Here is a 13,166-nt window from a genome sequence, read left to right as displayed (position 1 = left end):
CTGCTGCTTGGCTATTTATTGTTGCTATTTGTTTATAGCGCTGCCAGCCAGCCAACCTGTGCCGCAACGTGTAGTCGTAGCCGTAGTCGGAATTATTCGCGCAGGCAACCTTCATGCAAATATGCGAATTCCTTAAGCGAACGCAGTTTCAATTTGTCTGGGAAAAAAACAAAACTTGTTCAAAAATCAAGTTACATTTGAGTTGGGCAGCGACATCAGCTAAAAGCGCTTGAACTAATCTCTTGTAACTTCTTTGTCCTAATTGCAGGCCAGCACCGGCAAAATAGAGGGCAATCCGCTATCGGAAATTGAACAAATTGTCAGAATGAGCCGGGTAAGTACATCTCTCTCGCAGTCTCTCTATTAAAATTGCTAACCAAACTTTTGCTGCAACAGGAACAACACGAGTCCAACAGCCGCGTGGATGGCAGCGTGGCAGGTGAGGCCGGCGGCGAGGGCCCGGGCGCAGACAATGCGGCGACCAATGGACGCGCCGAACTGGGCTTTGTGCAGGACAACAATGACAAGGTAAGTGCCAAAGTCATTATTAGCCAGAAAAGCAGCATCAACTTAAATTAAATAACCTCAGAACAAACCCGAAACCAGCGATAGCGAAGCGGGCGCTTTAAGCAGACGCCAATTGGTGTTAAATGAGCTCGTCGCGACCGAGGAATCGTATGTGCAGGATCTGCAAAAGATAGTCTACGGGTAAGCCTCGCAATTTAAGCTCAATTTTCACATAAATCGAAAACAATTTAACTAATTGCAGCTATATGAAAGAGATACACAACAAAGAGATACCGAGACCAGCGGATCTGCAGGGCGGCAAAATGGATTTGGTATTCAACAACATCAAAGAGATCTACGAGTGGCACAGAGAGTGAGTCACCATCATGTGCTTAAACCCACACACAAACAACTAAAGAGATTTTTGCTTTCAGTAAATTTCTGAGATCCTTGCGCCATTGCCAGAAGTCGCCGGCGGATCTGGGTCCGCTCATCGATAGCTCAACCAAGAAGTTCCCCATGTACTACTATTTCTGCAGCAACAAGCCGCTGTCCGAGTTTATAGTCAATGCGCATTATCAGTATTTCGATCAGATACGCCAGAAACTGGGACATCGCATGGATGTAAGCACAATTGACCACATTAACTATATGCTATAAGGAGTTTATCTTATCTTACCCAATCTTGGCTCGGACTTTCTGACGTCTATTTAGAACGTTTACATCATAGAATTTGTTTCCAATCGCCTAGAATTTTAATTGGCATTCATATGAAACCAAAGCAAGGTCAATTTTCCGCAGAACCAAAGTTCCTCCAATCCAGGTCCCTCTTTTTTCACCCAGAAACGTGAATTGAGTCTCTAAAAAAAAAAAAGAAAGCCTTGCGGGAAACATTTTCCAATTTCCTTACATCAGCCAAGTTATTTTCTGTGGAAAATTTCGCTTCCAAGTATCAAAAAGATGCAAAGGTGAACTTTGGTGTTTGATTTGAACCAGCAACCTATAGTTTATTAGTTCGAAGCTCAAGCTCAAGGTTCGTAACATCACGTTTGTGCTTTGTTGTAAAAATTCTTTATACAAATTGTGACCAACTGATTTAGAGGTCGACTTTTCCTAGAAAACTTCTGTAGGGCTTGCAGTTTTACAGATCCCATATATATAGATATATATATTCATTAATTGATCTCCTGCTTGCAGTTGAGCACGCTGATCATAACGCCTGTGCAGCGCATTACCAAATACGGTCTGCTGATCGAACAGATACTACGGGAAACGAAACGTGCGGGTCTGCACAACGAGGTGCCCGCTTTGATGAAGGCGTGGGATCAAATGAAGGATGTCGTTAAGAAGGTCGACGACATGATGGACGTGTTGCGTGGCCTCCAGGACTTTGATGGCGAGATCACGGCTCAGGGCAATCTGCTGCTACAGGGCACGCTCACCTGTGCCATCGATGCGGGCCAAAAGCAGCGCGAGCTGCAGGTCTTTCTCTTCCAGCAGATCATGATCTTTGCGGATATACAAAAGGCGAAGACACAGTACACCAGCCCCATCTACAAGTATCGCACGCATATACAGGTTAGCTAAATCACATATGGCATAACACTTGGCAATATTCTAATAACAAATTCTATTCCAGCTCAATCACATGCAGCTGGAGCCAGTGAAGGAGGGCGATTATATTTTTAGAGTCAAATCAACGGATCCAAATAAGCCAACTGTTAGCATCGAGTGCCAGGCGAGCTCCGAGAAGTGCTACGACGAGTGGCTGGGCATGCTGAACGTGATACTCGAGCAGCAGAGCGATTTAATAACCCGGCTCGTCAATCCACTCAACAAATGAACAAACAAAGAAACACACACACACGCAGTGTTGAATTCCAAAATGATATATAATATATATTTATATACAGAAACTACAATTACGCTGAGAGTAGTTCCATAGAAATGCCACAAAAATAAAACAAACTGTTTTTGGGGGTCCTGCCCAAAAAAATACAAACTCTAGCTGAGCGTCACACACACACACACACCACACACACACGGACACATACTCAAGTCCTAATTTGTATGTAGCTTGTAATTTATTTATTTTTTTGTTCATCTTATAATAACTTGCATAGATTTATGTAATTTTTGTCATATTGTGCCGTCTGTATTTTCTCTCTCTGTTGCCCGTGAAAAGTATTATATGCTCAAGAATACATATATATTAATATATATATGTTTATTATATATATATATATATACATTATGTGCATTTCGTAAATTAATTTTCTGCCTGTTTTGAAAATACTTTTATATTTTTTTTAATATATTCTCCAACAACTCAAGAGTGTACTCCGAAAAACAAAAGCAATACGCGAAATACTTAAAAGTGGAACATTAAAAAACCAACCAAACACCATAAATATAAAGTTAATAATTAATGTATTTAATGAGTACGTTTAGTTTTAGTTCTTTTGCAACATTTAGTTATTAACTTAAATTGAACTGAACTCAGCTTTTCAGTTTTATCGCAGCGGTGATTTCTGTAATTAACTTTTTGAAATTAATTTAAGTTTGGCTTTAATTTATATTTACAGACACACACACACACACATATATATATATATATATATATATATATATATATATGTATGTATTTTATATATGTATACGTATATATATATATATTTTAAAATATAAAATATTTAAGCTTTAAAACTTAATCAAAAGATTTGCGTAAGCTTAGACATTTTTTCAGTTATTAATTTAATTAAATAATAATAATAATAATAAAAAAAAAAACAATAAGTATAATGCCTACTCAGATATCAAATTTAATTTGTTTTATTTTGTATACACTGCTTTTTATGGAATATTTCTTTTTGTTGAACACACACACACACACACACACACACAAACAAAGCATATTTAACATATTTAAGCATAAGTATATATATATATAAATAATATTTCCCTTTGGTGTGCGTTATTGTTAGTTAGATAAGAGTCGAATCTAGGGGCGTGTACAGTATAATAGTGTATGCGATAAGTCGGTTTAAGTCAGTTGGTTTGACAGTTAAATATATATACCCTATATATATACGCATACACCAAGATGTCGGTCAAGTAAAATACTCTCTATAAAGTAAAATAATTAATAAAATGGACCAGGATTTGATTAAATGTATAAAGCACTTGAGAAAGTTACTAAACGGTTGTTTACACACTTCATTTACTTATTTTCCATTTCTTTTAACACACACACACACACACACACCGGTAACTATCTTGAACATATTTATAAATCAGCATAAAATTTAAACAATAATAATTTAGCATAGCTAAATATTGAGAGAAGCAGAAGTGAAGAGAGAGAGAGAGAGAGAGAGAGAAGCGTAAAATGTATTTTTTTACATACGTATATGTGAAATGAACCTCCGGCATTATTGATGATGATTAAATCTTAAAGACGAGAACGCTAAGAAAATTATTAAATAAAAAATAAAAAAACGCACATGGGACAAATTTAAAGTTCACCTTTTCTACATTTTCTGCACCGCACACAAAATACACTAACAAAAAAAAAAAAAAAGAATGAATAACCCAAAAACAAAAAATCTATGTAATTATGATATATGAATTATGCAACGTACTCTATTAATTAAACTTATTGTTGTACTTGAAAATTGTTACGAGCAAATACCAAAGCACGTCGAATCGGGGGGCAAATGGAAATTCTAGATAATTGTGTGTGCGTATTGTATGTATGTATAATGAATATGAATACATTCGAGTGATGTAAGTGCATCAAGTAAACGTGTTAATCTGTGTTTTAGCCAAGTAAGCAAATCAAATGCAAAAAGCGATTGCGCCCCGACATCAAAAATTTGCAAAAGCAAACATATATATATAAAGTATATACATATATATCGAACAACAAAATGTATGTACCCAACAACAACAACAACAACAAATCCATGTAATCTGAATTTAAAATTTTCAAAAAGAGTAATAAATGCAAAATGTAGATGAAATTAACATGATTCAAATTCACAACGGACATTTCAAATATTGCGCCCGAATTGCATAGCAGTCAGCTTTTCAGCGCATGCACGCACAGTATGCTGTGCAGCGCAAGCAAAATGTTTGCTTATGGGAAAATTTAGCCACATGCAATTCACAACAAGTTGGCATCTCTTCGAATTCTGCCGAGTAATGCAAAAGCGTCGCAGCAGCAGCTGCAAGGAAATTCAATAAATTTTCATTAAAATTTGTGAAATATATACATATATATATATATATATATTGTGAATAATAAAAGTGTTATGGAGGAGCTACGCAAGCATTTATCCAAGGTAAACGTGCCCTGCGGCAATCCACCGATCTACAAAGACGAATGCGTCTTCTCCTACGATAATCCGGAAACGCCGACCGGACTCTACGTGTGTCTGCAAAGTTTTCTGGGCTTTGGGGAGGCGTACGTACAGGAATATGCCGCCAAAACCGGCAATGTGGTGTTTTTACACATTAAGCGGGAGCGCAAACTGAAGGCGGGCGAGTCGCATGACGAGAAACTGAAGGCCGCCTCGGAGGAGGCCGAGGCCGGGCCGGAGCGCAAAATCACACGCCTGGCGATTGGCGTCGAGGGCGGATACAATGAGACTGACTTGGCTAAGAAGTACGAGATCAAGGACACGTACAGCATTGTCGTGGCACCGCATCTGGACAAAAAGCTGCCCTACCCGGATGCGGACCTGCCGCTGCGCGTCACACAATGCGTGCAGGCCATACTGGAGGCGGACTCGGCCATTGCCAAGTTGGAGAAGGCCACGCTCACAGGTAAGTGCATGTCAGTCTATCCTGCGTCAAGTGAACCGCCTGGCGGATACTCTGAATCCGATGCAGAACCTTAATCCATAAGCTAGATCTTTAGCTAATGCCGACTCGATGCAGGCACGTGGGATGGCGAGGTACGTCAGGCATCGAAGTATGCCGAGAATCTGCAGCAGCTGGACAACGGCAAGAAGATACCGCCAGCGGGCTGGCAATGCGAGAAATGTGATCTGACCAACAATTTGTGGCTAAATCTAACGGATGGCTCCATACTGTGCGGTCGGAAGTTCTTTGACGGGAGCGGCGGCAATGATCACGCCGTCGAGCATTATCGCCAGACGGGCTATCCGCTGGCCGTCAAGCTGGGCACCATTACGGCGGACGGTAAATCGGATGTCTTCTCCTATCCGGAGGACGATATGGTATTGGATCCGCATTTGAGCAAGCATCTGTCACACTTTGGCATCAACATGGCCGCCATGCAAAAGTGCGAAAAGTCCATGGTCGAGCTGGAGCTGGAGATAAATCAGCGCATCGGCGAGTGGTCCGCGCTGACGGAGAGCGAGAGCGAACTGCAGCCGGTGGCCGGACCCGGTTTTACGGGCATGCGCAATCTGGGCAATTCGTGCTATATCAACAGCGTGATGCAGGTGCTCTTTGTTATTCCCGATTTCCAGCAGCGCTTCGTTGGCAGCGGTGCCGAGCACTATTTTAAGGCGTATCCCAGCGATCCGGCCAACGATTTCAACATACAAATGGCCAAGCTGGGCAATGGGCTGCAGTCGGGCAAGTACAGCAGTATTGCGGCGAATACACTGGATATGGAGCATATGACGGGCATATCGCCGGCCATGTTCAAGAATATTGTGGGCAAGAATCATCCGGAATTTAGCACCAAGCAGCAACAGGATGCCAACGATTTCTATTTGCATTTGCTCACCCTGCTCGATCGGAATTCGCGCAATCAATTCAATCCCGCCGATGCGCTCAAGTTCCAGCTGGAGGATCGTGTCGAATGCATGGCCAGTCGCAAGGTCAAGTACAAGATGCGCGAGGAGTACAGCTTCCGGCTGCCCATACCGCTGGATCAGGCGACCAATTTGGACGAGGTGCGCGAGTATCAGGAGCGACAGCAGGCGGCACAGGCCAGTGGCCAGCGTCTGTTGGATCGTGATCTCGTGCGGCACAAGGTGCCGCTGCAGGCTTGCCTGGAACGCTTCTTTGGCACCGAGCTCATCGAACAGTTCTATTCGACGGCCATCAATGGCAAGACCACGGCCAAGAAGACCACACGCATGGCCAGCATGCCCGACTTTCTGATGATCCATTTGGGCAAATTTACGCTGGGCGACGATTGGGTGCCCAAGAAACTGGACGTGTCGGTGGACATGCCCGATGAACTGGATCTAGGCGTTTGGCGTTCCAGAGGCGGGCCGCAAGCCGGCGAGGAGCTGCTGCCGGAGCCAGCTGCCGAGACGCCCAAATTCGTATTCGACGAGCATGTCATGTCCGAGCTGTTGAACATGGGCTTTCCGCAGGAGGCCTGCAAACGCGCCTGTTTCCATACCAAAAATAGCGGATTGGAGGCTGCTTCCAATTGGCTTATGGAGCACATTGCCGATCCGGATATATCGGATCCGTTTGAGGTGCCCAACACACGCATTGGCGACGGCGCCGCCGCCGCCGCCGCCCATTTTGCTGCCAATCCCGAAAGCCTGGCCATGCTCATGAGCATGGGCTTTGACGAGCGCCAGGCGGTCGCCGCTCTAAAAGCCACAGATGGCAACGTGGAACGTGCCACCGACTGGATATTCTCCCATGCCGAAGGCGGCATCGATGATGTGCCAATCGCTGCGCCCGCATGCACCACGGCCGCCGCTGCCGCATCCACGAGCAATTATCGCGACGGCACCGGCAAATACAAGCTGGTCGCGTTCATCTCGCACATGGGCACCTCCGCCCAGGTGGGCCACTATGTCTGCCACATACGTAAACAGGGCGAGTGGGTCATCTACAACGACACCAAGGTGGCCAAGTCACAGAATCCGCCCAAAGATCTGGGCTATCTTTACTTGTATATGCGCGACGAGTAGACGTTGATCTATACACATAAAATAAATGAAAGGAAAAAATAAAGCGAAAGCGATTTAGAAAGCGAATCCCGATGCGAATTCCTACGCGCACGCCCTTTCATGAAGAGAATATATCAATATACACAGATATATATAATCACTTGGAAAGGAAATACTTTATATATGTCTATCAGTACTTCCTTTTTAAGTAATCTTTAATATGAAAAAATCAGGCCAGATAATCATATATTATATGAATAATGTATATCAGTATTTTCTGTCTGAGGAATCTGAAGAATTACATTAGATCCCTTTCAGGAATTACATATATCTATATATATATATTATTATTATGGCATATCTTCATGAAAGGGCATTATTCTTTTGAACTATAAACTTATTAACGATATTCAGTTCCAATTTTTGCGAAAGTATTTCTAAATCTATTCCAAATTCCTTTAACTTATCTCAAGTAATCTTTGGGGAAAGTATTTCCAGGCTTTTGCCTTTTATAAATTCGCTTTCTATACATACTCTGATCTTAAAATTTGCCAAATTCATTATCCTTCAACTATTGCTAAGCTTATGAGCTTATTAAAAGGTTTACTTTTAATTCCTGTTAATAGAACTTTCTTTAAAGTATTTCCAACTATATTAAACCTTTCCCAGTTAATTTTCATATTTAAATCTCAAGTTTTCTATAAAAGAACACAAAGCATAATTTCACATTTTGTTGCTCTGCACATTTATTGGAATTTTTTGTCGCTGCCTTCGGCCAACAGCTCCTCGACAATCTGATTGAGGCGATCCGCAAACGCCTCGAAGGAGAACTTTTGCTGGACACGCTTGTGGCCCTGTTCACCCATCTTGAGGCGCAGCGCCTCGTCGCGGAACAGCTGGTACATGGCGCCGCCGAAACTCTTCTCCTGGTTCTCGCACAGAAAGCCCGTCGAGGTGTGCACCACCGTTTCGGTGGGTCCTCCGCTGTTGAGGGCCACCACCGGCTTGCAGAAGTACATGCCCTCCAGGGGCACAATGCCAAAGTGTTCGTTCTCGGGCGTGTAGAGCAGGCAGTGTGCGAAATACAATAGTCGGCATTTCTCCTCGTCCGTGGGTGAGCGCAGCAGCACCACATGATCCTGCAGTTCGAGTTTGGCCGTCAGCTGCTCCAGCTCAGCGAAATGCTCGACATTCTCCGTACAGCGCGTATCGTAGCCGCCGGCAATGATCAGGCGGCAGCGCTTGAAGTCCAGTGTGGGCAGCATGTTGCCCAGGAGCCGCAGAGAGTGCAGTGCCAGGGCGTGGTTCTTTTTGCGTTCGTATCGATTGATGTCCAGATAGATGAAGGAATTGCGCGGCACACGCGCATGTATCGGCTCCTCGAGCAGGACAGAGCGCTGTTCCAGCTTGTGCTCCATCTGGTCAAAGTATTGGGTGTGCAGCGAGGGATACAGCACATCGGGCACGGTGCTCAGCCGCCGGAATGTGTCCTGAAAAACGCGCAACGTAAACTTCGAGTTGACCAACACCTTGTCGGCCTGGCCAATGGTGTGCTCCTCCAGCCAATTGATGGGCGCCCGATACAGACGCTTCAGCAGACCCGCCTGGGCGCTGAGCAGCTGATCGGGAAAGTGGCAATAAAATAGAACACGTGGACGATGTCGGGCCAGGCGCAGCACAGGCACACACACGGAAATCAGATCACAGACAACAACATCCACCAGCTGGCGCCGGGGCATAAAGAAACTGGCATAGAAGGCGGCATACAACATGCGGACATAGGCACAGAACGCATAGAAACGGCCAAACAGCTGGCGTGGCAGCCAGTCGCCCACAATTTGTACGGGAAAAGTGCCATCGGCCGTCTCCTTGAAGCAGTGCGTGCTGTCATGATGGTTGGTCAGAAAGCTGACCTCATGACCACGCTCCTTCAGCGCGAGGGCGGCATCCACGACCAGACGCTCGGCGCCGCCTATGCCCAGATCGGGATGCAGAAACAAAACGCGCACCATTTTGTGTCCAGCTGTGGGAAGAGCATACACATTTAATCTATACAACAGGCAGATGATTCACCTACCTAAAGGTTATGCAAGGCGCATTCTATACGAAAAAAAATTAAAAACCAAAATAAGCTAAACTTTATATTTTGATTAGCAGCCAGCAGACCTAAGAATTTGTAACAGTTATCGATAAATTTGAATAATTTCGATAATTCTAGTCGTTGCATGGCAACACTGGCATTCATACGGAGCCATCCGACGCGTTTCGGTATTTTTTGGCGCAAAAGAAAGCGCTGTGTTCGCATTTCGGCCCGTGTTTGCAACGAACGCATTAAATTTTCTGTAAAAATCGAATCAATTTTAACAATTTGAATAACCAGTGCCGTGTCAGTGAATTGCCCAAGTGTTGTCAGCTGTCTGTCAGCCCAAAATTGACTCACATCTCATCCAGAGGGATGATGATGCAGCCGCCAATTAAATTGCCAACAAGCGCAGCAGGCATCATCGACATCGTGCGCGCCGCGTTGTTGTTGCTTAATAAATGAGCATTAGAATTATGATCAAATCGTTTTTCGCTTAATTAAAGTATTCTACAAATAATAAGTAAACGCCACAAGTGTAATGTATGCAATTTGTTGCTGTGACACCCAATAAAAACAACGCAGCCCCAACGCATTCCCACCGCCGCTGCCGCCGCCGCCGCCGTCGCCGTCGCGGCCGCCATACAACGCCTCGGCTAGCCCTGCGGCTGCGATTAGCCCACGTCGTGCATTATTAGAGAAAACCAAAACACATTTACAAATACGCATATAGAACAATAGTTATTTGCTGTCGAGTCAAGGGACAAACGCCGCTCGGCCACGTATATTACAAACACAACGAGATGCCCAAAATCTACGTAAAAAAGCCCTTGGCGGGCCTGGTCATACGCAACCGCAAGCACAAGAGCAGCATATTCACGGTGAGTGCCAATAAACACACATACATATACATATCTACATAAATACATATATATGTATATATAAGCTTAAGCGTAAGTACATTGAGCGCCCCCTATAAACACCTGTGCAGCTGACAGCAGCTACAGTGCACCGTAGGATCCGTTAGTTAAGCTATTGGGTTGGGCAGCTGTTTGCCAGTGTTGCCATCTCAGCGTTTTTTTTTCAAGCTGAATATGGCCATTGGAAGAGTTCATCAGCCGAAAAAAGCTAGATGTAGCTATTTTCTGGCATTTGAATGACAATGAGAACATATTTAATGGGATTTTTACATTGGATACGCTTACGTGTTTTAAACGGCGATTGGCAAAACTTATCCAGCTAGTTTGTTGACATTTTGTAAGTTATCGGTTATCGATAAACCAAAATGAGTTTGGTTTTCGTTTAAACTAGTTTTTCTTTATGTTTTTAAGTTAGAGATTTTGCTTAAAATGTCCCACAAAGGTTCTAGAATCGTTTTTTGTATCTAAACTCTAACACAATACTTGCTTATTGCCCAAAATTGGTCTATAAAACTCAAGTTAAGATAACGTATTTTACAAACACCATTTGGGTAAGACCTAGAAAAACCCCCATCTGTGAGTGTCTACTGTACTTAATTTGAGGCAATTATTATCAGGTGCGGGCCCTCACGCTTTATCAACATGAATCACGCCTCGTGCGCCCAATGCCTGTTCGTATTATACTAAATTATAAAACGACTTAAAGGCGCCTATCAAAACCGCCAATTGCTCATTTCAATAATTGTGATTGCGGCAAATGAAAGGCATAAATGTGTGGCTAATAAGCACGAACTTGCGTGCCATTTGGCTTATGAAACCTGTTGGATTTTCCAATAGACGATTGCTTATCAGACAGCGATATCTTAAATCAATGTTGCCAAAAAAAAGAAGAAGAAAACAACAACATTTCATAACATTTACTGACATGTGTGTAATCAATAACTTTTATTTGAATAAACAAATAATTGTATATATTTTTAATGCATATAACTTAAAAATAGAAACGAATTTTTGACACGCTTTAGAATAGTAAATATTCAATGATAAGGAATTTTTCCTTGGGCTTTTTCATTAGTCATAAACTCGACTCGCTGACATCAGCAAAAGTTGCGTGCCTCGGGCGTTGCTTTAATTGTAGCACAGTGTGCACTCGATACAATGGTTGCATAGCTAATGGAACTAACAGAAATTAAAAATAAAATATTCAAAGACTATTTACGAGCGGGTTAACAGCATAATACTAATAGAAAATATATCATTATATTTTCAACAAATTTCAAACTGTCGCTAAATCAGATTATCTACAAAACAGTGTTGCAAGCTGCCGTTTAAAAATATTAGCTAAATCCAGTGTTAAAAACTGCTAAATAATCGGGAAAAACACAGGGCTGTCATTGTTATTGAGTATCAAAAAATAGCTGAATCGACAACACTGCATACAATAGGCCTACCACATATTAAAATTCTTCTCAAATTAAATTAGCTCTTAAACCGAACTGTATTTACTCTCGAGCGACCACTGTATATGAGAAAATGTAGTTAACGGAGCCGAGAATATTGTTTAAGTAATCATATGTTGCTTGTGCTTGGGAAAGAGAGAGAAAGGCAGGCAGAGGGTAAGGCAGAGAGCGACAGATCTCGAGCATTTGTGTGTCAAATTTCATAATCAATTCAACGTTGACCTCTCCAACAACCACTTGTTTAATGGGCTGGAACACGGCAACTGTCGTTCTTTCGGCTTTCGCTTTCGTTCGAAAAGCTGTTCGGCGAGTCTTTTGTCTGGCTCTGTTTCTGCTTCTGTTTTAATTCTTTGTGTATTTGTTTTTGTTTCAGTTTTCGTGTGACTTATTATGCCACATATTAGCTCATTAAGATGGGGAAACACTACAAGTCCAACTGGGTTTTTGGGAGTGCATTGAACTCATTTCCCTGCTTTGCTTTGACAACTTGCCACAAAAGTGCGTCTAATGAGGCAAAGCTGACAAATCGGTTCATATATAGAGTATTTATGTACAAATGTATATACATAATTATACCCAAAAAGTAACTAAGGGTATAATGAAAGTGTATTTAACAGGCAGGCGGCATATTCGATTCCATAAAGTATATACATTTATTCTTGCTCAGCATCCTGCTATCAAATATATTTTAATTTTATCGATATGATATCGATAAACATCGTTATCGTAAGAGCTAAAAGCGCAAGATTTAGTGTGTAGAATTCGTATAGTAAACACAAATCCAAAATAACCCAAAGATCGGACTACAAGCACCGAGGCTATTCAAGAAAGCACAGCCTGGACGAATAGGAAGAAGGGCTTAAAGGATGTTTTGGGTAGGTACAGGGTATATTTTAGTCGTGCACTCGTTCTTACTTTCAGTTGTGGAGCGTGCGCGTGTAAATATTACATTAATCACTATTTGCTGCTGTCCTCCTGCTTGGCGTGTAATTACATACACATCAAATGTGGAATAACACCCGCCGGGACGACAAACTTCAATTTAACTCTGCCTCCCCCCCTCTCTCTGTCTTTATCCCCTTGACTATGCATTTTTAATGCTGCTGCGTCGACGGCGACTGCGACGCTTGTTGCAAGCCTTCGTCTGACTTCCAGATAATTTTCCGTTAACTGCGCTGTCAGCTAAAAGGCAGCCAGCCTGTCGCCATATTCATATAAACACTGTGCAACAAAACAGCTGAGCTTGCAGATTTATTTCACAGCAAAAATCAAAATATGATAAACCAATTTGCAACTCTGACCAATG

General features: G+C 42.7%; 4 protein-coding genes across 9 annotated transcripts in view; 3 read left to right on the top strand and 1 right to left on the bottom strand.

Moving 5' to 3' along the window:
• trio (trio Rho guanine nucleotide exchange factor) overlaps positions 1 to 4,533 on the top strand; it is a 53,523-nt gene extending 48,990 nt beyond the window's left edge. For all 5 annotated transcript variants that reach the window (XM_032435562.2, XM_032435563.2, XM_070207874.1 and 2 more), the window contains 7 exons: positions 269 to 334; positions 397 to 528; positions 590 to 708; positions 770 to 880; positions 942 to 1,131; positions 1,705 to 2,085; positions 2,147 to 4,533. In XM_032435562.2, coding sequence (XP_032291453.1) covers positions 269 to 334; positions 397 to 528; positions 590 to 708; positions 770 to 880; positions 942 to 1,131; positions 1,705 to 2,085; positions 2,147 to 2,350 — 1,203 coding nt within the window. In that variant the 3' untranslated portion in view covers positions 2,351 to 4,533. The remainder of the gene's footprint in view (positions 1 to 268; positions 335 to 396; positions 529 to 589; positions 709 to 769; positions 881 to 941; positions 1,132 to 1,704; positions 2,086 to 2,146) is intronic.
• A 161-nt stretch (positions 4,534 to 4,694) lies between these two features.
• Usp5 (ubiquitin specific protease 5) lies at positions 4,695 to 7,487 on the top strand. The gene is made up of 2 exons (XM_002046067.4): positions 4,695 to 5,334; positions 5,449 to 7,487. The coding sequence occupies exons 1-2, from the start codon at positions 4,821 to 4,823 to the stop codon at positions 7,419 to 7,421; spliced, it is 2,487 nt and encodes an 828-aa protein (XP_002046103.1). The 5' UTR covers positions 4,695 to 4,820; the 3' UTR covers positions 7,422 to 7,487.
• A 634-nt stretch (positions 7,488 to 8,121) lies between these two features.
• Positions 8,122 to 9,621, bottom strand: Alg2 (alpha-1,3/1,6-mannosyltransferase Alg2). The gene is made up of 2 exons (XM_002046066.4): positions 9,478 to 9,621; positions 8,122 to 9,423 (listed from the first exon to the last, which is right to left on the bottom strand). Exon 2 carries the CDS (start codon positions 9,410 to 9,412, stop codon positions 8,147 to 8,149), a length of 1,266 nt encoding a protein of 421 aa, XP_002046102.1. The 5' UTR covers positions 9,413 to 9,423; positions 9,478 to 9,621; the 3' UTR covers positions 8,122 to 8,146.
• A 71-nt stretch (positions 9,622 to 9,692) lies between these two features.
• The window catches only part of LOC6623143 (hippocampus abundant transcript 1 protein), a 37,191-nt gene continuing 33,717 nt past the window's right edge, over positions 9,693 to 13,166 (top strand). The window contains exon 1 of one of the 2 annotated variants that reach the window (XM_032435556.2): positions 9,693 to 10,361. In XM_032435556.2, coding sequence (XP_032291447.1) covers positions 10,284 to 10,361 — 78 coding nt within the window. In that variant the 5' untranslated portion in view covers positions 9,693 to 10,283. The remainder of the gene's footprint in view (positions 10,362 to 13,166) is intronic. The other variant, XM_015175542.3, reaches the window with a different exon arrangement.

Source organism: Drosophila virilis, chromosome 3 (genome assembly GCF_030788295.1).
Source record: "Drosophila virilis strain 15010-1051.87 chromosome 3, Dvir_AGI_RSII-ME, whole genome shotgun sequence".
NCBI lineage: Eukaryota > Metazoa > Arthropoda > Insecta > Diptera > Drosophilidae > Drosophila > Drosophila virilis.
Note: the sequence above shows the minus strand (reverse complement) of the source record. Positions and strands in the feature narration are given on the sequence as shown.